Source organism: Dipodomys spectabilis, unplaced genomic scaffold (genome assembly GCF_019054845.1).
Source record: "Dipodomys spectabilis isolate Male_0828 unplaced genomic scaffold, ASM1905484v1 ptg000098l, whole genome shotgun sequence".
Taxonomy (NCBI): domain Eukaryota; kingdom Metazoa; phylum Chordata; class Mammalia; order Rodentia; family Heteromyidae; genus Dipodomys; species Dipodomys spectabilis.
Window position 1 is genome coordinate 13,884,971 of NW_024870775.1, and position 26,223 is coordinate 13,911,193.

At 45.3% G+C, this 26,223-nt stretch overlaps 1 protein-coding gene across 1 annotated transcript; it reads right to left on the reverse strand.

Moving 5' to 3' along the window:
• Positions 1–544: 544 nt before the first annotated feature.
• On the reverse strand, positions 545–25,200 carry LOC122113714 (semaphorin-4D-like). The gene is made up of 14 exons (XM_042686794.1): positions 25,050–25,200; positions 23,354–23,499; positions 19,115–19,177; positions 17,615–17,713; positions 14,883–14,976; positions 13,304–13,417; positions 12,276–12,427; positions 9,455–9,630; positions 9,219–9,372; positions 8,150–8,372; positions 7,167–7,282; positions 1,850–2,025; positions 1,737–1,780; positions 545–855 (listed from the first exon to the last, which is right to left on the reverse strand). Exons 1-14 carry the CDS (start codon positions 25,198–25,200, stop codon positions 545–547), a joined length of 2,019 nt encoding a protein of 672 aa, XP_042542728.1.
• Positions 25,201–26,223: the final 1,023 nt, after the last annotated feature.

Below are 26,223 nucleotides of genomic sequence, written 5' to 3' on the forward strand. Positions count from 1 at the left end.
CTGCTGGGAGAAGCTCATGAACTTCACCAACTCATTTATACTGTGCTCTAGGTCAGAAAAATTCAACTGGGCTCCTTCCTAAGTAGCAGGGCTAAGCAGAATTTGAAGCACTGTCTGAGCAAGTAGCCTTTATGCAAACATAGGCCAAGAAGATGAAGATGAAGGAGATCATAGGGAACCAGTGGTCACTTGAGATACACTGTCATCTCTGAGTAGGGCATACTGTGGTGTTGACAATCTTTCAAAGGTGTGGGTGTGTGTGGGGGTGCTGAATGGCTAATTATTTTTGTTGGTCATGAGTCTTGAACTCTGGGCCTGGGCACTGTCTCTCAACTCTTCAAGGCTATTGCTCTACCACTTGAGCCACAGCACCACTTCCGGTTTTTCTGGTAGTTTATTGGAGATAAGAGTTTCAGGACTTTTTTCCTGCCTGGGCTGGCATTGAACCCTGATCCTCAGATCTCAGCCTCCTGAGTCACTAGTGAATGGCTAATATTGAGGAAAAGACATCTAGGTGGATGTCACTGATGCTTTGTGGATTATTCTATATTTTGTAGCAGTCAGGGTTTGGGTCATGCTTCACTTCCAGGAAATAGCTCTTCAGCATGCGGGAGACTGTAGTGTTGCCAATCTTCTCCACTGACAGGCAGCTGTACACCCCGCTGTCTCTCTCAGTCAGGTTGAAGATGATCAGGTTTTTCCTTTTCTCAAAAACATACTTGGGTCTCTTAGGGTTCATTGTCTCATTGTAGAACTTCCACAGTATTTGGGCCTTGTTGGACTTTGCATCGCATGTTAAGTATGCTGTACAATGCTGTTTGTAAGTATTCTTCTGATAATTTTCTATAATTTCAGCTAGAACATAATGTGCACAGCATCAACAATAGGGATATTAGCTACTTTCAAAAACAGAATAATGCCCACAGATCACACAGAAATATTCAAGATGGAACTTCAGGAGCACTAAGACAAAGACATACCTGACCAAAAAGTAAGATGAGACCCAGCCAGCAACCCTTAGGGACAAGGAAACCAGAGCAGCAGAGATCTCATCTCCACTCTGTGTCCCAGGAGAAAGCTCATCAGGTCAGGGAGGCCAAGCTCTACCAAGTTGTGCATCTGGTGGCCCAGAAAAGGCTTATATTGCATGTCAGTCTTCCCCCTTCTTTTCCATTTCTCCTCACCAGAAGACAGCTGTCTGGTCAGAAAGGGGAGGAAGACTGGGACAGAAAATCCTGGCCTCATTCAATCCCTGCCTCTGGTTACCAGTAGGCTGCCAAGGGTAGGTGGAAAATTAGGGACCTTGTCTGAGGTGCTTGGGACCAGATGTGTCTTGGATTTCAAATCTATTCAGATTTTGAAATATTTGTATATGTCTCATTAGGTGATCAGAAATGATTTATGTTTCAAGTGGATCTAATGTACATAAGCCTAGAGGTAAATGCATACAATATTTTAAATAATTTTGTCCATGAAATCTATATTTGCAATATGGGATTTGGCCCTTGTGTTATCACACTGGCATTCAAAATGCTACAGACTCAGTATATGACTTGACACATAACTTTTGCTCAAGCAGGGGAAAATGCACACACACACACACACACACACACACACACACACACACACACACACACACACACACACACACACACACACACCTCAGAGAAAAATACTATGAAGTGGTTGATTGGCCTAGCTGTTCCTGAGGGGATGGTATAACAGGGAGAACTCACGTGGGCATGAAGACACATCACCACTCATGTCCTGAATGCAGGTCCTGCAAGAGAAAGGACACCCATCACTTCCTGCTCACTCAGCGCTGCTCGCCCACAGTACCAGTGCATACCTCCTGGTGCAGTTCAGAGCCTCAGAGAGAGCCACACAGGCATGCTCAGAGGGGCTCCAGGCGCAGTAGGGGTCCCGCGCCAGCACACACTCCCCACAGCTGCTGTGCTTCCGACAGAAGGCCAGAGGGACCTGGACCACTCCTGAGTTGGAGCTGGCATAGACAAACTTGATGTTCTGTGTGTTCTGAGGGGTTTCGAGATTCTCCAGCAGCTGTGGGAACATGGTAAGAATGACCTTGAGCTGCATGAAGGGAGAAAAGCCTCTCTAAATCAAAACCATCCAGTTGGAATACAGAGGGCTAAGACCACTGTCCATTACAGCTTGTGTGAAAGTCAAGGCAGTGTGTTGAGTTCAGGAGGACAAGGCTAACTGGGCCTTTGCCAGTCCCATTTCTTTGCGCCTGTTTCAGGAGCAGGCTGTTCATCTAAGTGTCCTTGCTTGTGGAGGGGATTCCTTTTCCGACCTCCCAGGATGTCCTCCCAGTCTCCCTGCAGGTGAGACATCACCACAGCCAGAGTCCAAACAGCACAGTCTCTAAGCAGGTGCATCCTGGCACATATGACAGAATGCACCAACACAATTCCCAAGACAGGGCACTGTATCACTGAAGCCTGAATCCAGCACCAGGTGTGAAGACATTCTTAAGCACTTGCAAAGAATTAGCAGAAGGTTGGTAATCCAAGCCAACGGGAAACAGCACCTGTGGCTTTCCACTCATCTGTTTCTGTGAGGAGGAAATCAGCTGCCATGCTCCTGTGTGGACTTACTCAGAGCCAAGCACTTCTTAGACTTCCAACTTCTGGGACTGTGGCTTGGTATGATAGCAACTCCAAGTCAAGTCCAGCTGCTGTCCTGGTGGCAGCACAGTGTCCATAGGCTATCAGGACTCTTGGTTATATCTAAGAAACCATCTCTTGGTCTGGGAATTCTGTTTCACATTAGTAACCTAGAAACCCTCTAAGATCAGAGATTCCTAAGGGTATGCACTAGTTTTAGTCAGATGAAACACATCTTCACCCTGAGAGGCTACATTCAACATGGATCTAGCACCTGGTTGTGACTCACCGTCGTTGTTGCAATCCAAGTCTCACAGGCCAGAAGTTTGTAAACACCCAGTGCTATAGATCCACTTGAGCAAGTCCAGATGCACAAGGGAAAAAGGCTCTGCTCTTCCAAGGGTGAAAACTGCTTGGAAGCAAACAGCAGATGAGGCCTGGGCCAGCTTCAACCTGGGCAAGTGTAGTGTGGTCATGTGCTCATCAGAGAAGAGGACTTTCGAATGACCTTCTCCAGATTAGTCTGGAGAATTACTTGACTGAAATGTGAAATACTCGAGGGAGGATACTGAGCTGGATCCTGCTGGGATGCCCGAGGCAGTGTGGACAATGCTGTAGAGTAGGAGTGGTGGCCTTAGGCAGGTTGAAGGGTACTCCTGCCTGATCTAATAGTCCAGTGAGAGGCAGATGGTTGCTATGGGGAGGGAGAGTTCATCTCTCTGCTTTCCACTCTATAGTATGCTCTGTCCTGTTCTCAGTAATGCCAGAGAGGTCCTAGCAAGGCATCAGCTCCAGGAAGATGGCACTCAGAAGGACCAATGTGAATGTCCACCCCTGCCTCATGCTGTTCTGGCACATGCAGAAACCTGAGGTTTCCACCACAGAGAAATTGCTCTGGGCCAGAGAACTTGCCTGTCCCACAAAGTAGCAGGATATTAACCCACAAAAATCAATAGCCTTTCTGTATGCCAAAAATGTGTAAGTAAGAGGGAAATCTGGAAAAGAACTCCATTTGCAATGGCCTCCCCATACAAAAATACCTGGGGATAAATCTAACCAAAGATGCACAAGATTTTTATAGCAAAAACTATAAAAATTTGAAGAAAGAAATCAAAGATGACATCAAGAAATGGAAAGAACTTCCATGTTTGTGGATAGGAAGAAGTAATGTGAAAAAGGCCAAACTGCTAAAAATGATAAATAGAACACAATCCCTAGTAAAATCCTGATGACATTCTTTACCAAGACAAAGAAGACAGTAAAAAAATTCATATTGAACAATAAAAGACCTTGAATAGCCCAAACCGTTCTAGGCAAAAAAGCAGTATGAGTGGTATCACAATCCCAGACCTCAAGCTCTACTTCAGAGCTTTAATAACAAAAACCGCAGCTGGATGCCTGTGACTCACACCTGTAATCCTAGCTACTCAGAAGGCTGAGATCTGAGGATGGCAGAACAAAGAAAACCAGAAGTGGCAATGTGGCTCAAGTGGTAGAGCACTAGCCTTGAGCTGAAGAGCTGAGGGACAGCACTCAGGCCCAGAATTCAAGCCCCATGACTGAGAAAAAAGCAAGCCAAAACCAGTGTGGTATTGAAACACAAAGGTGAATGGATTAGAAGACCCAGAAATATACAGTTACCTGGTATTTTATAAGGGAGCCAAATATATACAGTGAAAAAAAGTCTCATTTCTTCAATAATTGGTGTTGGAAAAACTGGATATCCATATGCAAACAACTAAAAGTGGATCCCTGTTTGTCACTATGCACCAATATCAACTCAAAGTGGATCAAAGACCTCAACATCAGACCTGAAACTTTGAAATTACTGCAAGAGAGTAGAAAAAACACAAACTCAGAGGTACAGGTAGAAACTTTAAAAACAGTTCTGGGGGCACAGCAGAAAGGTGAGAGAGTTGGTAAGTGGTACTACATCAAATTAAAAAGTTTTTTCACATGTAAAGACATAGTTATCAAACTACATCAGACAATGACCTAATATCGAACATATACAAGGAGCTAATGAAACTAACACCTTCCAAAGCTAATGAATCAGACACCAAATGGGCAAAGGAGTTAAGTACAGAATTCCCAGAAGAATGGCAAAGAAACAGGAGGAAATGCTCATTGTCCCTGGCCATTAAGGAAATGCAAATCTAAACACCCATGAGATACCATCTCACACCAGTTAGAATGGCCAACATTGTGAATTTGAACAACAAAAGTTGGCAAGGATGTGGAGAAAAAGGAATTCTACGGCACTGTTGGTGGGAATGTGAACTAATAAAACCACTCTGGACAGCAGTCTGGAGGTTCCTCAAAAAACTAAACATAGATCTTGCCTATGACTCAGCCATACCACTCCTGAGCATCTACTCAGAATATGACAAGCCAGGATACCATAAAGATACTTACACATCCATGTTCATTGCCACACTATTTACAATAGCCAAGACATGTATTGAAACAGCTCAGATGCCCTACAACAGATTGATGGATCCAAAAACTGTGGTACCTATACACAATGGAATTTTACACAGCCGTGATAGAGAATGAAACAATGTCATTTGCAGGGACATGGATGGACCTAGAACAAATCATGTTAAGTGAGGTAATCCAAGCTCAGAAAGACAAATGGCACGTGTTTTCTCTCATATGCAGAAGTTATATATAAAATACACTGGGATATGATAAGTTACACAGGACTGTAGACTCAGTGAGACCAAAAGAGGATGTTCTTAGGGGAGAAACCTACAGGTGCAATCTCTATATCCCCCCTTCTCTCTCTATACACACACACAAACTCCATATATGGAAACAAGATTTCTTTTGTTGTTACATTTTCTTTTTCTCCTGTATGGTTTATTCATGTGTCTATCTTTGAGGGGGTCACATAACTTAAGGGAAAAATGGTGAAAAAGTACAGCAGTGCAGCAGTGGTGCTCACAGGACACTGTTGAAAGTAAACTATACAATTGCTGGTGAAGACAAGAGGGAGGGACAGAGTTCGAGGGAAGGGGTGACAAGTATATGAAAGGAAATGTACTCATTTCCTGACTTACGTAACTATAATTCTTCTGTATGTCATCTTTATACTAATAATATATTAAACAAAAAGAACTTGGAGTCCCAGAGCCAGGATTTGAAATAAGGTATATTCAAAAGCTATATGGCGGGCCGGGGAGGTGGCTCAGTGGTAGAGTGCTTGCCTTGCATGCATGAGGCCCTGGGTTTGATTCCTCAGCACCACATAAACAAAAAGAAAAAAGCCGGAAGTGGCGCTGTGGCTCAAGTGGTAGAGCGCTAGCCTTGAGCTGAAGAGCTGAGGGATAGCGCCCAGGACCCGAGTTCAGGCCCCACGACTGACAAAAAACAACAACATCAAAAGCCATATGGCAAGAGCGAGCACTGAACATAAGAAGCATGGTCCACATTATAAGTACGACCAAGCTCAGTATAGAACTGCCACCTGATGCTCTCAGGAAGCACCAACAAGCAGAGGGAAGGATCTTGATCTAATAGGCATGTGACAGGCAGGGCCTCTGTCCCATACCCTCTCCTGGTGAGACAGGTAAGCTCACAGGTTCTTCCTGGATTCTGAACCTCCCAAGACTCCTGTAACAACAACTCAGTGAGGAGGTTCTTTACCCACATGGTACAGTGTAGGACAGAGGGACAGAGAACGCACTTGGCCTGGCCAGGATCTCACAACACATACATAGTAATCAGAATCTGGACTCATGTACGTGCTTCTCAATACTCCACACAAGCTGTGACACTGAGTGGCACCACTTCCCACAGTATGTGACATGTGACTGGATGTCAGACTATAGCAAGTAGACCAAACCTAGCCATCCCTGCAGGCTAGCAGTTTCTATACAGCCTTTCAGCTAAATGATTATACCTATACACACATACATATATGTGTATTTCTGTAAAAATGATTTCTGAGCTAGCAAAGTTTAGGGCATGCTAAGCTTGGTGGTTACAGTCAGGCTTGCTACTTTATGAATTGTCTATGGCTAACTGGACCTATAGCATGGCTGAGCACCTGGGCCTAAGCATACAGCATCCAAACCTCTAAGACCACATTGAAGGACCAGGCTAAGAAATTCTTGTGGCCTCTGGTTGGGGAGCAAGTGCAGTGTTGAGATAGCAAGCTGTAGAGTACAGGGAACAAACATTTTTTTCTTACAAGTTTCTATCCTGAAAAGTCTCTGCACAACCTGACATGTCACCAACACAGTCTCCAATCTCACAGATGAAGGCACAGGAATGTATTTTCATGAGGATGGAATACATGGCATCTACCATGTATACTAATGACTCATTGAAGTTCCATCTCCACAGCTCTGAGTGTGCACTTGCCAACCTTGAAATCCTACATCCCTTGAGGGGCTTTGTGTGCATGTCCAAGGCCAGCTCATCTGGACTAGACAGCCCAGGACAGCCAAGCTCAGGAAGGCCCAGCTAACGTGACAGAATCTCAGAGCCACCCAGCAGGGCAGCCCTCCAGACCTGCTTCCCGGACAACTTTACCTTCTTTGAGGACAGCAAGAGGTTTTGGACTGGCTCAGAGTTCCTGAAAAGTTGTGTTTCCTCAATGATGTGCATGCCCTTCTCCAGTTGGACAGCTTTGTGCAGGGTGCCCCGTGCTGCAAGGTCAAATCCATAGGTCACTAAGAAAGCCCCAGAAGGACACACCAAACACACTGGTATCAGAGCAAATACTCCTTCTGCACTCTCGCATCCCTCACTCACTGAGATGCTGAGACTAAGAGGACAATGTTGCATTAGGAATGAAGAAGAAAGCCTTTGGCAAAGAAACCATTGCACATTCGGGTGACAAGCTACTCTGATTTTCTTATGAAGTAGAAGTCCTATCTCATGGTTGATCCTACCAACCTTCATCAACAGAGTCTGCACTGAGAGAGTGGATGGTAGATTTCATGTGAGTTGGATCTTGGGATCCACTGGCTCTTCAGGGACTCAACTACACAGAGACCTCAAGAGGGTGAGAAAGCAGAGCAGAAGGAAGGTGGACATTTCCAGTGATGGGCTTGGTGCCTCCAGCTGCTGTGACTGCCAGCCACTGCTTCCATCCCACAAACTGATCCTGGATGCACTGCTGAGGGGAGGTGTGCCCCTCACAGCTCAGGACCCATCTCAGCTTGGCTCCTCCCAGGTTGTGGGGACAAAGCCTCCCAAAAGCACTTAGGAAATGCCAGGCTGATCAGTGTTTACAACTACCACTGATACAGGCATGACCTCTGTTGTTGAACAACAGGACTTCTTTGCAATAGCTCAACCCTGCTTCTTTGTAAGCATCCCAGGCACTGATGATCTCCTGCATCTGGAAGGCCAGCTGGGGAAATATCTCAGAAATCCTTTCCCACTACCACAAACCCCTTGAGTCACCTCAAGGCAGATGCTTTGTGATCTAAGTAGGGGATTTTAAGGAACCTCCCAGTCCTCTTACTCAAGGACATGTGTACTGTGTCTGTGAAGCCCTCAGAACACACCTGTGCCGATAAACATGACATCATAGAAGTTCTTGTCCAGGGCCAGGGTCCTGTCCACCACGATCTGGGTGTAGTTCACATCTTTTGTTACTAATATGGGTCTGTTGCCTATTGGAGTTACTGACTCTTCTATCAAAGGGTGGTCTCTGACGAACAGCAGTGTTTTGTCTGGTAAATCCAAAGAGCTGTTGTAGTTGGCTGCCCGTGTCTCACTGTTGATGCACTATGAGGACAACATTTTTTCCAGTTATTGTGCCTGACCAAGCTCAAAGTCAGCAATCAGGTCAAGTGCAGCATTGCAGAACCTACACTGAATGTCTCCACAGGGTGATAGCAAGAGAAAGCCTCTCCATTGTAGTCAGAGGAAACAGTGTTACACTCTTAAAGCATGATCGCAAGATATAACTGGTTTTTTTTTAATCCCAAAATGGGAGGAATTATGTATCAATGAAAACTATGAAAATTTTCAAATGGAAAACACTTATATGATGGAAACATACCAACTATGCATTGCTGAAAAACCGGTTCTAAATAACATAAAATATGAAAGTCAAGAAGGATTTTTGGTACCAGATTCATCATATGCAAATGCCAAAATTCATGAGCACAAAATAGTGTATTTCACTCTACCCAAGGAAGAATGATGGTTGTATGAAGTCCAGGCTCAGGTCTAGAGGAACTACAAGGACCAGTCCAGCCCAGAGAACCACACAATCACCTATTTACTACATATGTAATAGTGAATTGGTAGCCAAATTGTGCAGATCTCTGTAGGAAACTGAAAATGAACGAGTCCCAACTGTCCTATGCAATTATGTATTATGGGAAATTAAAGAAACAGCATGTCAGTACCACAGCTGATTAATAACAGTATGGTGAAAACCATTACACAGCACATAGAAAAGAGAAGAGCTAAGCTCAGTGTTTGGGACCTCAGGCCCACAGAACATCCCACCTTGTACAGAGAGGAGTGTATAATCAGTTGAACCACTTGCAGTGAAGCTCAGCCACTGAGCCTTGAACTTTGAACCAGAAGAGCATACCTCCCTGCAGCCTCTGTCCCACTCACCATTCCAGGCCGAGGTGTGGGCACCTCACCATGGTAAATAACCCACTTGGGGTAGGAATCCACACGGAATTTCTGCAGGTACTTTCCACGAGAGAATACTGCCTCCACCGTGGACAGGGCATAGGTGCAGACTGCAGACAGACCCACATTGTTCCTGTGGAGCGAGCACAGGCCAGTTACGTGCCTGCAGTGCAGCAGGCTAGAGGGAAGCACTCCTTCCCACAGAGGGCACTTACAGTTGGGGCATAAAGAGTGCATAGATAACAGGTTCCTTGGCTCTTAGGTGGCGTAGTACAAAGGCATCTTTCAATATGTTGAAGATCAGGCCTCTGTCTGGCTGGGAGCAGAGTAGCTTGGCCTTCAGGAAGGATGTCCACTTATTCTGCAAGATTTTCTGGCCACCTTGGTCATCCTAAAACCCAAGAGACAGGATATTACAGGGAATCTAGGAGACCCCACAAAAAGTCCAGGTGACAGATACAGTGCCCACCTGTTTTCTCAGGTGGCTCAAATCTGACTTCACGCAGTACAAAGAAAAAGCAAACCCCCCAAAATCCTGTCTCTGAAGACTCATTTCATGACAACCATGTTTACAGTTCTTTAGTGCATTCTGGAGTTCTGGCTCTGAAAAGGCAGGGTCTTTTGTGAAATGACAATAAAGTTGAAAGTGAAAATGTGAAAATGTCAAGAAAAGTGGAAGGGCCACACAGTGGTAGGCAATCTCCAATACTGAACTCCATCTTGGGTGAATACATCTATGCCTGTATTTCCATTCTACCTGCTGAAGTATGGCTAAAGGGCTTTGGAACTACTAGGTTCTTTCTTGAACACTGTTTAATGTGCTGATCAGTGAGAGACAACTGTGAAGCTTATACGACTTGTGACTTGCAGAGAACACAGATGACCCCCTACCATATCCATCATTTTCTTCCCAGGTTCAGGTTTTCTATTTAATGCTTTCTTGATATTATAAAGGTGATGTATAAAGGTGTTATAGTTATATAAGTCAGGTAGATAGAACATTTCTTTTTGGACCATGCCAGTTTCAGTTTCTGTGTTCAGTCTTTTTACTACATGAATTTTATTAGACTATATCATTATCATTGTTCAAGGCATCATTGGTTATTATTACTAACCTTTTATTGTGCCTAATTTACACGTTAAAGTTTCTCAAATATATGTTTAGGAAAGAAAGCATATATGGGTTTTGGTAGCTTATGTGTTTTTAGGAACCCACTGGGGATCTAGGAACAAACAATGTATTCACTAGTAGGGACACACTGAACTGAACCTGGGAAATGTGCAAAAAAGAAGAACAGGACATGGAAAAGCTTATTTTATTTTATTTTATTTTTTGCCAGTTTTGAACTCAAGGCCAGGGCACTGTCCCTGAGCTGCTTTTGCCAAGACTATTGCTATGCCATTTGAGCCACAGAACCACTTCTGGCTTTTTTTGTGTATGTGGTACTGAGGAATGGAATCCAGGGCTTCATGCCTGCGAGGCAAGCACTCTACCACTGAGCTACCTTCCCAGCCTGCTTCATTTATTTTAGACATAATGATTTTATATCTCTATTTGAAATCCTAGGACAAGTGATGAATTTCCTAAGAGAATTTTATTCTCTTTCTGATGATTAGCAGGGGAATTTTCCAGCAGGTCTGTGGCCATTTGTCTCATGGACTTTCAATTCCTGAGGGGCAGTGCAAAGGTCTGTGCTCACAGGGTGGCAGGGTCTGGGGCTTGTGCTCATACTGGCCTCAGTCTATCATTGGAGGTAAGTTCAGGACAAGAAATGGACTCTTAGAGGACAACAGATCCACCTCCGAACAGACTTGTTGAGACCAGAGGCTTATGTTTGGGTTAGGGTTAGAGGAGGCAGGATCCTGCTCCTGGATATTCCTGTGTTTGGCTTCTGTGTTCTGACAGCCACAAGCTGCAGGGGAGGAGGAGAATGAGAGCTCTTGGCCCCTCCTGCCAGTGCTGTTTTTGGGGCTCTTTGCCCCAAGAACTCCTGTGGGGAGTTCTGGCCTTACGGTGCTCACCCACCACACACAGCACATCAACTTTATTATACTATATGGCCCTACTGCTCTATCATTAGTTAATACCACTAATATCATTCTATGACTAATTTATACATGACTCTTGCCACAGGCACATATGTGGGATAAAAATGCATTAATGGTATTGACCTGACCTCAGTCCTGCAGGATGAGGAATGAGGTACTAACGGTGAGTGACACCTGTGGAACTGAGTGAGCAAGCTGTGGGTAGAGGTCTTGGCAGCTGCTAAGGTGTAAGCCAGACAAGTCTAGTATGCACCACAGCTACATCCTGCCCTGCATATTATGCTGCTAAGGAAGAGGCATCCAGAGTAGCCAGTCTGTGCCATGTTGGCATGAGATCCTTCCTTCTGTGGTAAAATGATCCATGGTGATCGCCACATCAAAGGGCCCTGTGGCATTCAAGCTTCTAAAGGCGTTCATGGGGGGACAAGATCTGGTGACTAACTTTAGTGATTGTGTTTTCCCTGGGTTCCAATGCTCTATCTGAGACCTGTTAGTCTACTTGCCCCAAATGTCAGTCTAGCCACTAACTGAACCCAAGGCAATTCTCTGTGCTACCTAAGCACCTGCATGTAATAGCATCCTCAACTCTGCCCCTCCACACACTGTAGGCTTTGAGACAGACAGACATTTTACTGCAGATTTCACTTTTTACACTTAAGGTATCAATTCACTCTCATGTGACTGAGAGCTTCAAACAATGAGATTCAAAATCTCACAGAATCTGGTGAGTACACTCAGCAAAACTGACTTCTCCTAACTGGGGAGGTCTGAGGACAATGCCGAGAACAGAACCACAGCTGCTCAGTTGCATGATGAGTGAGAATGGCACTTTAGTGCCCACAGACACAGCGGAGCTCCCAAGAACAGAGGCCTCTCAGAAGAGGCTGCTGTGGCAGGTAGGGATAGGGTGGCAGGAAAAGGTGCATTTCCAGGCCTGCTCCCACTCCCACAGGCTGGAAAAGCCAAGGCTAGCAGAGTAGCACTCACCACGCACACTCTTGCAATGCGGGGGACCTGTAAGTTGAGAAGAAAGTCATACTCCACAGACAATTCAGTGAAGAAGAAGTACACCTTGTCACCATCATCCTTGTTGTCGAAAGGGCTATTTCTTATCACATCAGCATGGACAAAGTTAGGCTCTGTAGAGAGATGACACAAGATCGACCCTGCACATGGAGGTTTGTGTTCCTGCCTGCTCCCCATGGTGTCACAGGCAGTCACTGCAGTTTTGGGATTCCCTGCAAGGACTTCTGGAATGTGTGTGTCACACTGCAAAGAGACTTCAGGGTTGGGACTGATGATAGTGCTTAGCTTGACCAAACCTGTCTCATTCTCCTCAGCCCCACAGAATTGGCCCTGGCTGTGGCCTTGCAGAACAGTTCTCCCAAGCTCCACCCACAAGCTTTCTGGAGCCTTTCAGCTGGCAGACAGACCATCTTCTGATTTAAACAAGTGACTTGATCCAATTAGCCCCAGCCACATATGCATATGCTCGGCTGGCCTACTCCAATGAGTAGGTGGCTGTCCCTGCATATAGCCATCAGGACCAGTCCAGAGATCAAGAGCCTTCAAAAAGCTCTGGGTCCCACTTGCCAGCATCCCCAACAAAAGCCTAGCTAAAAGTTTCCCGTTATCTACCCATAATTTCAGATATCACGAGGTGTTGGATGCAGGTGATGAGGCACCCTGACACTACCTAACTGCTGCATCTTTCATGTCATGCCCAAATGATACCACATCCCAAAAAGATGTTAGTTCTCTACTTCCAATTTCAGTATCACTTTATGAAAGTCTCTGAGGTCTATTCTCAGGGCAGGAGATACAGTCAGCTTTCAGTGTTACCTTAGCAGAAAGCAAACCAAAAGTAATACCCTCGATTCAAATGGGGGCCCTAGCAGTTCTTGTGGCTCCACTGGACTGAAGCCAGTGAGAATTCAGGACTCTCACTGCACAGACACAGCCAGATGGGAAGTATAATAGTGCATTCTCTTCAGATTATAGACTTTATATCTTACCATGTAGCCATGGGATGTCAGACTCTGTTTGCAGATGACTGTAGAAATAGTTTCTGGAGATTATGAACTGGCTTCCCAAAAAATTGTATGTTGTCCCAGCATAAAGCTCTCCATCTGCACAGGTCCAGGAACAGGGAGAACAGAGGAACAGGATATCAGATGAGCCCTTTGCTCTGGCACTGAGAATGAAGTGTGTGTGTGTGCGTGTGTGTGCGTGTGCGTGCGTGCGTGCATGCGTGCATGCGTGCATGTGTGTGTGTGTGTGTTTTCTGGTATTGGGTCTTGAACTAGGATCTGTGCCCTTTCACTTCACTTTTTTGCTTCAGATGGGCACTCTACACCTTTAGCCACAGCTCCCCTTTCAGCTTCCTGTGGTTTGTTAGAGATAAGAGTCTCATGGACTTTCCTATTTAGGCTGGCTTTGAACTGGCTTTGATTCTTAGAGCTCAGCCGCCCTAGTAGCTATCATTACTCTCATGATCCACAGTACCTGGCTGAGATCAGTTTTTTTGTAACCACATTAGGCCTCATATAGAAGAGATAAAATTTCCCTATACATTTCTAGACTTCTAGGATGCCATATCCACTTTGTCCATTGATGACTTTTCTTTTACAAGGGACAATCTCAGGTGCCACACTGAGCTGCATTTTTTGAGTCAAAGAGTAGTAATGGAACCAAATGAGAACTTCCTACAGCCTGTAAAATGATAGTGACACAGATGCTCCTCCATTCACCATGTATTTTACCCTCATAAACCACACTTAAGAGCCAGGCGCTGATTGCTCACGCCTGTAATCCTAGCTACACAGGAGGCTGAGATCTGAGGATCATGGTTCAAAGCCAGCCCAGGCAGGAAAGTCCGTGAGACTTATCTCCAATAAGCCACTAACCAGAAATGGTGCTATGGCTCAAGCGGTAGAGTGCTTGCCTTGCGCTGAAGAGCGCAGGGACAGTGCCCAAGCCCAGAGTTCAAGCCCCATGACAGACCAAAAAATAAAAAAAAGCACCGAAGGCACTTTCTTTTTAACGCAAACTGTTGACCTCACCTGCTATAAATGTGCTTAGAAACATTAGCGTGCAGGAAGGCAGAATCACCTCACCCAAAGCTTCTTTTGTTATACTCATATGTGATGTACTATACACTGCACTGAAGGTGAAGACTGAATGGGTACTATGTGTAACACATCATCACAGAGTGGAAAAAACGTAAATGGAATCACTGGACTCTGGAACTAGCAGGGGATAGCCATAAGACCATTAGCTGAAGAATTGTTAGACTATCACAAAACATGGGCTCTGTGCCTCAACTCTCTCTCAAAAGGAATATCTGAACACTGTGTACCAATGATGGATATGCTATAATGTTGGTTGCTTGTTATTCCATTCAATGGTGAAATTCAAAACTCTTTTGTGCTGAGGGGGCCTGTGAAAAGGAACATACTTCTTCTGCGAGGGCAAGTGATGTTAGGGCAATTCCAGGAATGAGAGATTAATGAAAGGAAGTGAGCAGTTCTGAGTAGGAACAGAATACTTGGATATAAGCAAAGGGGCTGAAGGAACCAGAGCAGCAGAACTCACCTACCATGGTAGATGTATAAGTGTGTGTAGGGTCAAAGGGACATTTTCCTCTGCCATCTTTCTTTATCCACAAAAAGTCAAAGGCTGTTAAGTTCTACATTAAATAAAGAAAAAAAGGCATCATAAGACATCTGATTTTTCCATGATAACAGTGTGTCTGTGTATAATTCAAATTTACAAATTCCTTGTTCTAGAAAGACCAATGGAGTTGAGAAAATGGGTGCTGGACCACATGAGCCCTGCCCTTGGAGACATGCTGTATGCCAGAAAGCTCAGTCTCCACACCAGCACCTCAGGCCTTGGCTGAGCTATGCAGGATCTCAAACCTCAGTCTCCTCATCTGAGAAGCTGGTGGCTCTAGGGTTGTTAGAAAGGCCAGTAAGAACCAAATACAGGCCATGTTCAGCAAGTGACCATAGGATGCAGTATTTTACTATAATAACACGCAGAGAATCACATTATCCAATAATCAGGTAACAGACTTTTTCTTTGGTTAAATAAAACAAAAATAAAAAGAATAGGAATTCTTGCAACCTTGATAACATGCCAAATGGATCTATGGTCTCAAAAACTCAAAGTAATTCCAAGCTGTATTGAAAGAAAGGAGAGGCCAGGACTTCAACCAAGGAATAATTTCTTTACCTGACAGCAAAATCCCAACTGTGGAGTAATTTCTCTACCTGACAGTAAACTCCAACCTGAATAAGGAATAAAGTAGGCAGAGCCAACTACAAAAGCAATTGGAAATTTATCAAACATGGAAAAGTAAAAACAACGGAAATTACAGGAGAAGCTCGGGGAAACGCCCCAGAAATGACATACAAGGATTTCTCTTTCTTGAAAATTACTCGATCAGTAAAATGTTTCTAGAAAACTATTCTCTCTTTGTCTCTCTCTCTTTCTCTCTCTCTGTCTCTGTCTCTTTCTCTTTCTCTCTCTATCTCTGTCTCTCTCTCTCTTTTGCTCTTAAGCAAAAAGAAGTATCTGTCTTTATATCTCAGAAACGCCTTCTTCAGTGCACATCAACTTTCAGTTCCAGCAGCAGAGGGCACCAAGGGCCATATAGTACTACTCAGTGAATCTTATTGCAAGCACCAGGTTTCCTAAGAGAATTTCTTTATTTTCTCATGGGAAACAGGGTCTCGCTATGTAGCCCAGGTTGGCTCTGAACTCGATTCTTTTGCCCCAACTCTGGACTACTAGGACTACAAGCCTGGGCCACCACAATTAGCCATTCTAATTAACCATTAAAACTTATCAAGGAGTCCATACTTCATTGTGTCACTTCTCTTACTCAAGGTTAGACTGGAGTTTGCTTTTCTTTTTTGTTTTCTGTGCTGGAGATCAAACCCAGTGTCTCTTATATGTTAGCCAAGTGAGCTCTCTCAGATCCAAAGCTGGGATGCTGTTTTAAATTCAATCAATTGAAACAGTGACACACAAAGCTATGTTCCAATAACTTTCTCCCTAGCCAGCTTCACATCCCATGGGTTCAGTTACCTACACCAACCAAGAGGTCTGAGTAGTAAGATGACCTTCTGCAATCCAGCTATGCTTGCACAGGACGTAAATCTGTATGCCTCTGCTGTGTGTGCTATCTGCTCATTAGCCATCTTACTCATTAGCTACTCAGTGGAGGGTTTGGTACTACCTGAAGCTCAGCTAAGGTATGGGGGGACACTGCAGAAACTTATTATTATTTTTTTTTTGGGTCCGGTCGTGGGGCCTGAAGTCTGGGCCTGGGCGCTGTCCCTCAGCTCTTCAGCTCAAGGCTAGCACTCTACCACTTGAGCCACAGTGCCACTTCCGGCTTTTTTCTTTTTGCTTATGTGGTGCTGAGGAATCGAACCCAGGGCCTCATGCATGCAAGGCAAGCGCTCTACCACTGAGCCACCTTCCCAGGCCCATGCAGAAACTTATTAAATCCAGGGATGGTCACTAGAAAATATGTTTCATTTTCAACTCTACCATGCATCTATATACAAAGAAATGCTCCTTCGCTTTCTGCAGGTGGTCACTGTCAAGTAACCCATCTGGTAATCTGAATAAAAAATCTTTTCTAAAAAACTTAAACACCACGCTCTGAGTTTCACCCTCTCTAGTTTTTTATGGTGAAAAGAAGGCTCCTCCACAGCAGCACACAGCAGTAGGATAGGATTCCAGTTGGAGCAGTCCAGATGTAACTCAGGAAAGGACAGGAGGTGCCCATGCTCCTCAGATCACTTACAATGGGTGGTGCTAGGAGGGTCATGCAGTGTGGTCAGTGTCCCACCAACAGCTGACAATGAATGGTGACATCTTGAGACTCAGCAATGCTCTGATCAAGCACACATACCACCCAAGACCTGGACCTTCATCCTGTGATCCTGAGCCAACCACAGCCAGAACATGAAGATCCCAGCAGTAGAGGGCAGCTGTCAGCAGTATACTTCCTAGAATATCTCTTCACCAGGGCCAAGGATCACTGGGCCCTGAGCCCTGCCTTGAACCATATCCTATGTGAGAAACACCAAAGTTCAGATTAGCCATGTAGGCTGCATGCTCATTCTACAACCTGGGGAGGCTTTCTGGAGAGGCCTAGAGTTGCCTCAGCCCTCACACTGTGACCTGAGACAATCCTAGTAATCTTGAGGTAGAGTTTGCTTTATGTCTTCCTAGCTGGTCACCCTGCTTTAACCACTGCGTGGGCTGCTGTGAGCAGGAATGATCATGGAGTAAGTCTGTGTACTCACCAGGAACTGACACAGGGGCTTGAACGCATTTGTCCCACACACGTAAAGGAAGGTTGAGGTAAACTGATGAAGCACCCGAACATAGTTGAGGCATTCTGTCTGTAGGGAGAGAAACACCATCAACAGGCAGCCACTGAAGTACCCTCCATGTCCACATATGAAATCTGTCCTGTGCTGCCCTGCCTTTCCTTCTGACTTCACATGATAGCCAGCCGGTTCCCACAGCATAGTTTTGTCCTTTTATCTTTGTCATGATCAGAAGCTTTTCAGGTGCCAGGCCAATTTCACTTCAGTCCCTAATTGATACTTGGCAAACACCTGGTGGCCAAACAAACCAGTTTTACTGTTGACCCCAAATTATATTAAGGATAACTGTAGAAAGAAATTTATTTTTCTCTCATAAACACACAAACCATTTCTTCAGTTGGCAGAGTTCCCAAAGCATATGCTGCACAGCAGCCCTCTGCCTCCCATGTGGTACTGCTCTCTGTAGGCACACACTCAGACGGGAAATAACTTTTCTTCCAGTTCTAGTCTCACCTGAAGGGGATGCTGGGCACTGAGGGGTGTCACCAACTGTCATCCAGCAATAAGGCCCTAGCAGGAAACTAAGGCCCCACAGAAGAACCAGTATGTTATTTTAGGGTGGACAGTACTTGCATTGTATGTGCTACAGTCAGAATTTATCTAAATAGTGAAGATTTTTGTCTGTGAGTGTTTTGAAACTGGTGGGGTGTTGCTCACAATCACCCAAGGGGCAGGGAGGGGCTCCAGACCACCCTCTGTCTCTGAGCAGGGAAGGCAGAGCCAGTGGCCTGTTCCCTCTGCTTTAAAGATCCTGTGTGATTCCAAAAGTGCCTGCTGTCCTCTTGCTTTCTCAGGGAACACTGCATTTAGAGAGAACTGCTTTAGGAAAAGTGGTTAACACACTCCTAAATATGTTTAAAAAAATGTGTTTTTTAAAAAATATTTCATTTTCAGCTAAGCAACAACAGTTGGACTTTGCTATAATTCAGCTGTTATAAGCAATGACCATCAATGACTGAGCTCCAAAATTGGAAACCTAGACATCTGCAAGTACCAGGCAGGGACAGGTTGGTGGAGTAGATGGAGAAGGTGACCCGGTATTCCTAAGGAAGGGGACAAACCAGCAGTATCTGAATGTCACCATGCCGAGAGCCCTGCAGTATGCAGGGAGCACACTGAACACTAAACAGCTTTTCTACAGTTAAAAATCCAAGGAGTTTGAAGAAATCCAATTCATGATGTAGAAAACATTTTTTGAATGCATCCTGTGTCTGGTACCTATTGTGAATGGGTCTCCACTAGACAGGAGCAGAAGGAATTAGTTTCCCAGGCTCTGTGATGACCTCACAGAACCCAACAGTAGCATATAATCCCACACCACACCACACTTAATTGTATGCAGAAGATGCAGAACCGGTGAGATTAGACAACTAAGGAATACACGTGGTGTCTGTAATTGACAAAAGCACTTACCTCTTTTGATCTGCCTTTTTCTATGCACTCTGCTTTTGTCTCATCTGAGGCCTTCCAGTATACCTATTAGGGAGGAATGAATGAAAGCTAAACTGTGGGTTAAAAGTGCAGAGCTTAAAAGCACATAGAGTTCAGAGGCCAGATGCTTCTGAAATGAGGTAAAACCCCAGATTTGGGAGGATGGCTGGGGAGCCATTTGGAGCCTTCCTAAATATTCTGATTATTGCCTTGATAGAAACTAGTGGACTGTAGGAGGCTCTCACAACTGTCTGGTTCACTATGAAAGAATGCAGAAACTAAAGTATTCAAAGTGGGGAAAATTATCTTGTAAAAAACAAAATACTAGCTGGGTCCTAGTGGCTCACTTCTGAAATCCTAGTTACTCAGGAGGCTAAGATCCAAGGATCATGGTTCAAAGCCAGCCTAGACAGAAAGTCCCTGAGACACTTATCTCTAATTAGCCACCAGAAAACTGGAAGTGGTACTGTGGCTCAAAGTGGTAGAGCAATAGCCTTGAGTAAAAGAACACCCAGGCCCTGAGTTCAGGCCCCACAAAAAACTGAAAAACAGCAAAAAAAGATAACCCCCCCCCCCAACACACACCCTAACATTTGAAATTCACCCAGTAGCCCATCCATAGATGAATAAAGAAAACATGGTGTATCTACACAATAGAGTAAGAAAACAGAGAGAATGGAATTCTGTTATTTGCAACAAAATGGATAGAAACAAGGGAAGGGACACCATGGTAAATTAAATAAGGCACACAGACACAGACAGGATCTAGTGCGTCCTGTTCTCTTTCATGTGTGGAAGTGAAAAATAGCCCCGATTCCTGGAGGGTATAAAGTGTGACTGGCTGGAAATGCCTGGATCTGAGCAGTGCATATTTATGTATGTGTGGAATGTTAACTTGGACAAGTAATACATGCTAAGGAAAGAGTGACTTTGAAGTCTAGTTGCAAAACAAGAAGGAGAAGGAGGAGAAAAAGGAAGAGGAGGAAGAGGAGAAGTAGGAGGAGGAGAAGGAAGAGGAGGAGACCGGAAGCTAAAGGCTACCTCTTTCAGGGGTGGCAGAATTAGGGTTCCTTACAGGTGTGTGGGCAGGGGCTGATGGTGAAAGCATTAGGAGTACTGTCAGCTCAGCACCTTTCTTAGGAGGATTCAGGTTGCTGGGTCTCCTGAATGGAATTGGTATAGGGTTAGTGTAAGGTTCAGCAAAAGGAGACTGCCACATGGTTTAGGCAGAAAAGAGTTTATTGAGGGGCGGGGAGGGCATACTGTGCAAGCATGCAGGAAGGGAAAGGGGAGGAGGGGAGAGGGGAAAAGGGAAAAGGGGCAAGGCTGCAAGGGGGCAAGAGGTGGGACTAATGATGAAGATTGACTATATATGGAGAGGGCAGGGAGATGTGGCCGCAGGAAGAGTGGGCACAGGATGACCTCGGAGTGTGGGGGAACCTCCCACTGCCCTCAGGTGCGCCATTACCTGGGCTATGGTAGGTGCTGGATGGGGACTTCTAGGGAAAGGGCCACATGGGTAATGGAGGGAGAATAAGGGAAGGAGCTGTTTTGTTTTGTTTTGTTTTCCTGGGCAGACCTAAAAGGAGCTTTTGGTGTGGAGCCCGCTCTCCAAAGCTACCACAGGGCTGAAAGCTGCACAGGGCAAATGGTGAATCGCAAGGCCCTAGACTCATGCCTTACTTTCCCAAAATAACCAGCACCCCTTCCTGGGTGATGGGTGGAAACTGATAAAAGATAATAAGAGGAATTATTCAAGACTCCAAGGCTTGCACAGGTGAGGGGCTCAGCAGTTAGAAAGCACACAGACCTTCTTGGAAGAGGGGAGCCCAGGTGAGGGGTCTTTCTGAACTAATGCAGTGTGTTCTCCTACGAGCAGACAGCCACACAGGGTGGCAACACTGCACTGGACATCTAACTGGGACACACAAACGGCTGAACAAGATCCCACTTGCCTGCAAATTTCCCTCAGAAGGTAAAAGGCAGCTGAGTTTTCTCATCCACCTGAACCCTTAAGGATGGAGGCATAAATGGTAACTGGTACTGAACCATATTCCCAGGCTTTTCACTAAGAAAGGCTACCAGGCAGAACCCTGGGCTGAGGACCAGGAGAATATAGCTCAGAGTCACACAGAGGAAGGGCTGAATGTGAGATGGGCCTGCAGCACCATTCTGTTTGGTGACTTCTGAGGTAAATACTATTTGCACCGGATAAGGCTCTGAAAGTCACTGATGTGTCAAACACAAATTAGGAATCAAGCAGATGCTGGGGATGAAGACAGAGCAGAGCTGTAGAGATGGGGACAGCAGATGCTCACCAGCAGCTTGGAACAGCCTGGGTCAGAGAGTAAGGAAACAACCCCAGGATACCTGGTGGCAGGGGCCTGGCCAAAGCCTGCCACCATATCCCAGCCTGCCACTGAGCATCAAATAAGTCCTGGAGTTGGGGCACAGCTCAGTGGTGGGTATTTGCTCAGCTTGCATGAGGTCCATTTCCATGACCAAAACTACAAAGGGGAACAAAATAGGGCTAATCTGCAAGGGCTGGGGGCAAAGGAAATGTGTTCAAAAATCAAACCATTTAGTAGGGCACTGGTGTGGCTCACTCTGTAACCCTAGGTACTAAAGGGGCTGAGATTTGAAGAACATGGTTCAAAGTTAGCCTGGGCGTGAAAGTTTGTGAGATTCTATCTCTACTACACTAATAAAGGGAAAAAAAGAAAAGCCAGAAGCAGTGCTGTGGCTTCAGTGGTAGATTGCTGTCCTTGAGCACAAAATGCTCAGAGATAGTGCCTAGGCCCTGAGTTCAAGGCCCAGGATCTCTCTGTCTCTGTCTCCCTGTCTCTGTCTCTGTCTCCGTCTCTCTCTCTCTCTCTCTCTCTCTCTCTCTCTCTCACACACACACACACATACACCAGACCATTGAAAACTCACTCTTGCCCTCTGCGTAGAAGTCATAAACCCCTTGTTCTGAAAACTGGCATGCAAAGGCAAGCCTCCAGCATCTGTCCCCACTTTCCCCATGCACTGGAACTCAGGGACTAAACTGCTGGTAGAAGTACTCTGCTTATACAGGACTTGTGGCTGCCAATTAAAGAGAGAAGGCAGAAGTGAAAAAAAAATACTTGTGATTTTGGTGAAAAGCACATTTTGGCCTTGTTGCTGTGGACTAGGAGGGGGCAGTCTGTGTATAGGGGAGGCCTGGCTCTCTAGACTCCCTGCTCCCAGCAAGCACTGGTCTCACCCAGGTCAGCCCCAGAGCCAAATGCGAGAAGACAAGAGGCCCACATCAGACATTATTAGGATACAAGGAGAGATGTCAAGGTTAAGACACAGCAAAGTGCAGAATGGCTTTCTCAGAAAGGAAACTGAGTTCAGTCCAAGAAACAGCTCAACTAGAATGAATAGCTGCAGTCAGCCTAGGGGGCTTCATGGGGACAAGTTGATTTCACGTGGATTCAAACTAAATCATAAAACAAACAAAAGCTAAGAGGTTTTCTTCTTCTTCTTTTTGCTGTTTTTTCTTTTCTTTTTGTTATGTTTGTTCATTTATATAACTTTGAGAGTATAACAAGAGGGACAGAAATGGAGGGATAAAGGGTCAGCAAATGCAGCAATGAATGGTACTCTCTGGACACTATGTAGAAATTGAACTATACAATCTGTGGGTGGGGATTGGAGGGGGAAACTTGGGGGAGAGTCCAAAAAATATATTCTTTACCTGGCCTATGAAATTGTAACCCCTCTGTACATCATCTTTATAATAACAGTTAAAAACTTAAAAAAAAAACCCAAAAGAAAGGTATTTGTGATCAATTTGAACACCATTTGATTACTAGTTGATAACATGAACTTTTTGGATCCTCCCCACCCCCCTCCCCCTTATTTGGACAGCCAAGAATTAAGGACTGCACAGATGAAGGTCAGGAAGGATTTTCCCCTTAAGGACAACAGGTACAAAGTAAAATCAAGGCCTGGCCTATGGACCCATAGGAGTGTAGTGGTAATCACATGTTTTGGTCATGGGCATGGTAGAAACTTATTCAAAATGAAAAATTCAAAGGAAAAGGTGAAAAGAAATGGGCCCTCGGCAGGCTGTCTGTGGATATCCTGAGATGGACTACATAAAGAGAAGGTACAATGTGGGTTATGAGACCAAGAGAGCTTGTATACTCTAGCATGGCTGCACCCCACCCAAAGTATAGTATGCCCATCACCTACCTCCAGCTGCTTCTGGGAGATGTTGAGTGCATTCAGTGCAAAGATGGCCTCCTGGGCGCCCACATACAATATGTCCTTGTACTTGTTCAGCAGCAGCTCTGAGTAGTTGGATATGCCTGGCTCATGAAACTGCATCAGTTCTACTTCTGAGGGAGAAAGGGGAACTAGCAGAGTCAGGGAAGGAAAGACAGACCCAAGATGGCATTTTTAATCTTGGACAGATCTTGAGTACTGCATATGCTGTTGGCTGAGGGCTGGGGACACAGGCTTTCCTGCTACAGAGACAGAACAAGAGCCTTGGAAAGCAGGGCTGCAATATTCACATGTGCATGAGTGCCTTTCACTTATCCAGGTTCTTCCACTAGTGATTGTGACTCAAGGCTGTGCATCTGGCTACCCTCTTGTCTCTGTCAAATTCTAAAACCCCTATTATGTGATCTCCCAGGAGATCCCAGGCCAGACATCTTCACCTGCCCACCCACCTCATTGATGTGTCTCAATCATCCACTGATTGGTATGCAAAGAACAAAACAATTTAGAATTTAAAGAAGTCTTGAGACAGTTGCCGCTCTCATCTGAATGCCAAGTTTCATGCTTGTGATATGAAATGATTGTTGGTGTTTCACTCTGGCCTCAAGGATGTGATTCCCGTGCCCCTAGCTCCCAAGAGAAAAGATTAGAGATGTGGACACCAGCCTAAATAAGCATTATATTTTTTAACAAGTTGTTTCATCTTTTAGCAGCCCAGGCATCAGTTTGAGAAATATTTTGTTGGCTTTTTTGACAAGTGTCCTTTTGTTTGAAAAAACCAGGAGTTTAAGAAGCATCTCAAGCTCTTTATGACATGTTATTTCTCATAGTTTTCTCTGTCTGCAAGGCCACTTATAACCTGTGTCATACGCATCCAAGAAGCTTGACTCTGAATACCTGTTTTACAATGCTGGGATTAATTTGAACAAAGTGGTCTCTCTATGACCGAATCATCTGTTTTAAAATTCTTTTCATTAAGCAACGGACCCCTGAGAATATATATATATATATATATATATATATATATATATATATATATACAGAATATATATATACTAAAATTTCCAATACTTGATATTTGTGCTGTACAAAACCACACAAATTGGGAAGGTCCAGGTAAGAAGACTTGCTCTAATTTTATATATAGTGAAGAAAGAGGTCCACACAAAGCACAGAGCACACGTTTTGGCTCTGAACATATCAGCCTGGAAACAGAAGCAGTCCCATGCTGAGCACCTAGTACTTATATTCTCCATCCCTTCAACCAGAATCCTAGATCCTAAGACACAGGTTCTGGGGGAGGAGATAATCACAGCTGAGACCAGAGAGCAGCAAATACATGTCACAGACACAAGGCCTGACACTCAGCTAAGGAGCTCTCACTCCAGTCTTCCACAGTGTGCAGGGCAGGAGCTTGACCCAGGAAGGACCCGAGTCTCACAGAGTCCAAGAAAGAAGGTTCCTTCAGGGATCCCTTAGTCAGGCCCTTGAGCAAGCCTTGAGGAATATTGCCACTTACCAAAGCATCTCTCTGCTCAGCAGCACGGGTTCTCTGCTTACACAAAATGAGTGTGTCAAGAGCTGGGTGGGGAGCCATTCATGCCAGTGTCCCCTTATGTCCTGTCCCCTCCCTGTGCCACTAAACCCACACAGCACTAGCTCTCACCTCCAAGCTCCCAGGTCATCCGGGGTATGGATACAAATGCCACCACCGTCCCAAATTCCACCACTAATGCCAGAAGCAGCCCTCTGATGGGGCCACACATTCTTTTGGGGTAGAGGTCCACATGTGGTGTGTCTTCAGCAGGCAGGCTCATGGGAGGAGGAGGAGGAAGCTGCAGGAGTTGTGCAAGTGCAGATGATACACACAGCAGTCGTGCTCAGAGCTGGCAAGCAGTAGGCTCCCCAAGAACCAGATATCTCTGGCTAGGTAAGAAGTGGCCTCTCTCTCCTCCTGGGTTTTGAAGACCCCTGTTGCTTCCTTGTGGCCTGCAGAAGAAACACTGGAAGAGGGAAAGGCAAAATCAAGTGTCAGGATGTTAGGGCACACACTGCTCTGGCTTCTCAGCATCCCCTCTCTTCTCTGCCACGGTCCATCTCCTGAGGCATACAAATTGCCAGATGGAACATATGAACGAAGACAGAGGACAATGCCAGAGTCACAGGACTCAGGACTCATTCCCACTTCCACCTGGCCAGCTAACACTTCAGGTCATTGCAGTTCAGACTCAGAGACGGGCCTGATGCAGGCTGTGGAGGCACTGCTTAGATAGAAGTCACCAGGCAAGGATCTTCTTCTTTCCTACAGGGGGCATCATGTGGCTGGTAACCAAACGCACACAGAAGGCCTGGAGGCTGTGTTTGTTGCTCACAGAGCCCTAAGCTTCCCACTTCCTGTAATGTTAATCCATGTGGAACTGGCAAGAGAGACCAGAGAAACACAGACCTGAAGTACACACATGCACCTGGACAGATTACAGCAATGTACACAAACCCATGTAACACGTATGAATGTTATGTACATACCTAAACATTTACACTGTGTGAGAAAACAGACCACTCTAGGTGACACTTATAGATCTTCAGCCTCACCAAGAAACGGTGGCGCTCAGCTCTCATGAACCAAAATCAAACAGCACCAGGGCCACATTACAAGTCTAAATTACAAGTCTAAATCTCCTGAAATACAGTAATGATGTGGGAATGCTCCGGATACCCTCCAGCTTGCAAACACTAAGACCCAATAATCCCAGCCATACAGGGCCCCATGGCAAGGCATCAAAAGTGGCAAGGAACATGGACAGTGGGCTGTCTCCACCAAAGCCACAGTGTCCACCAGC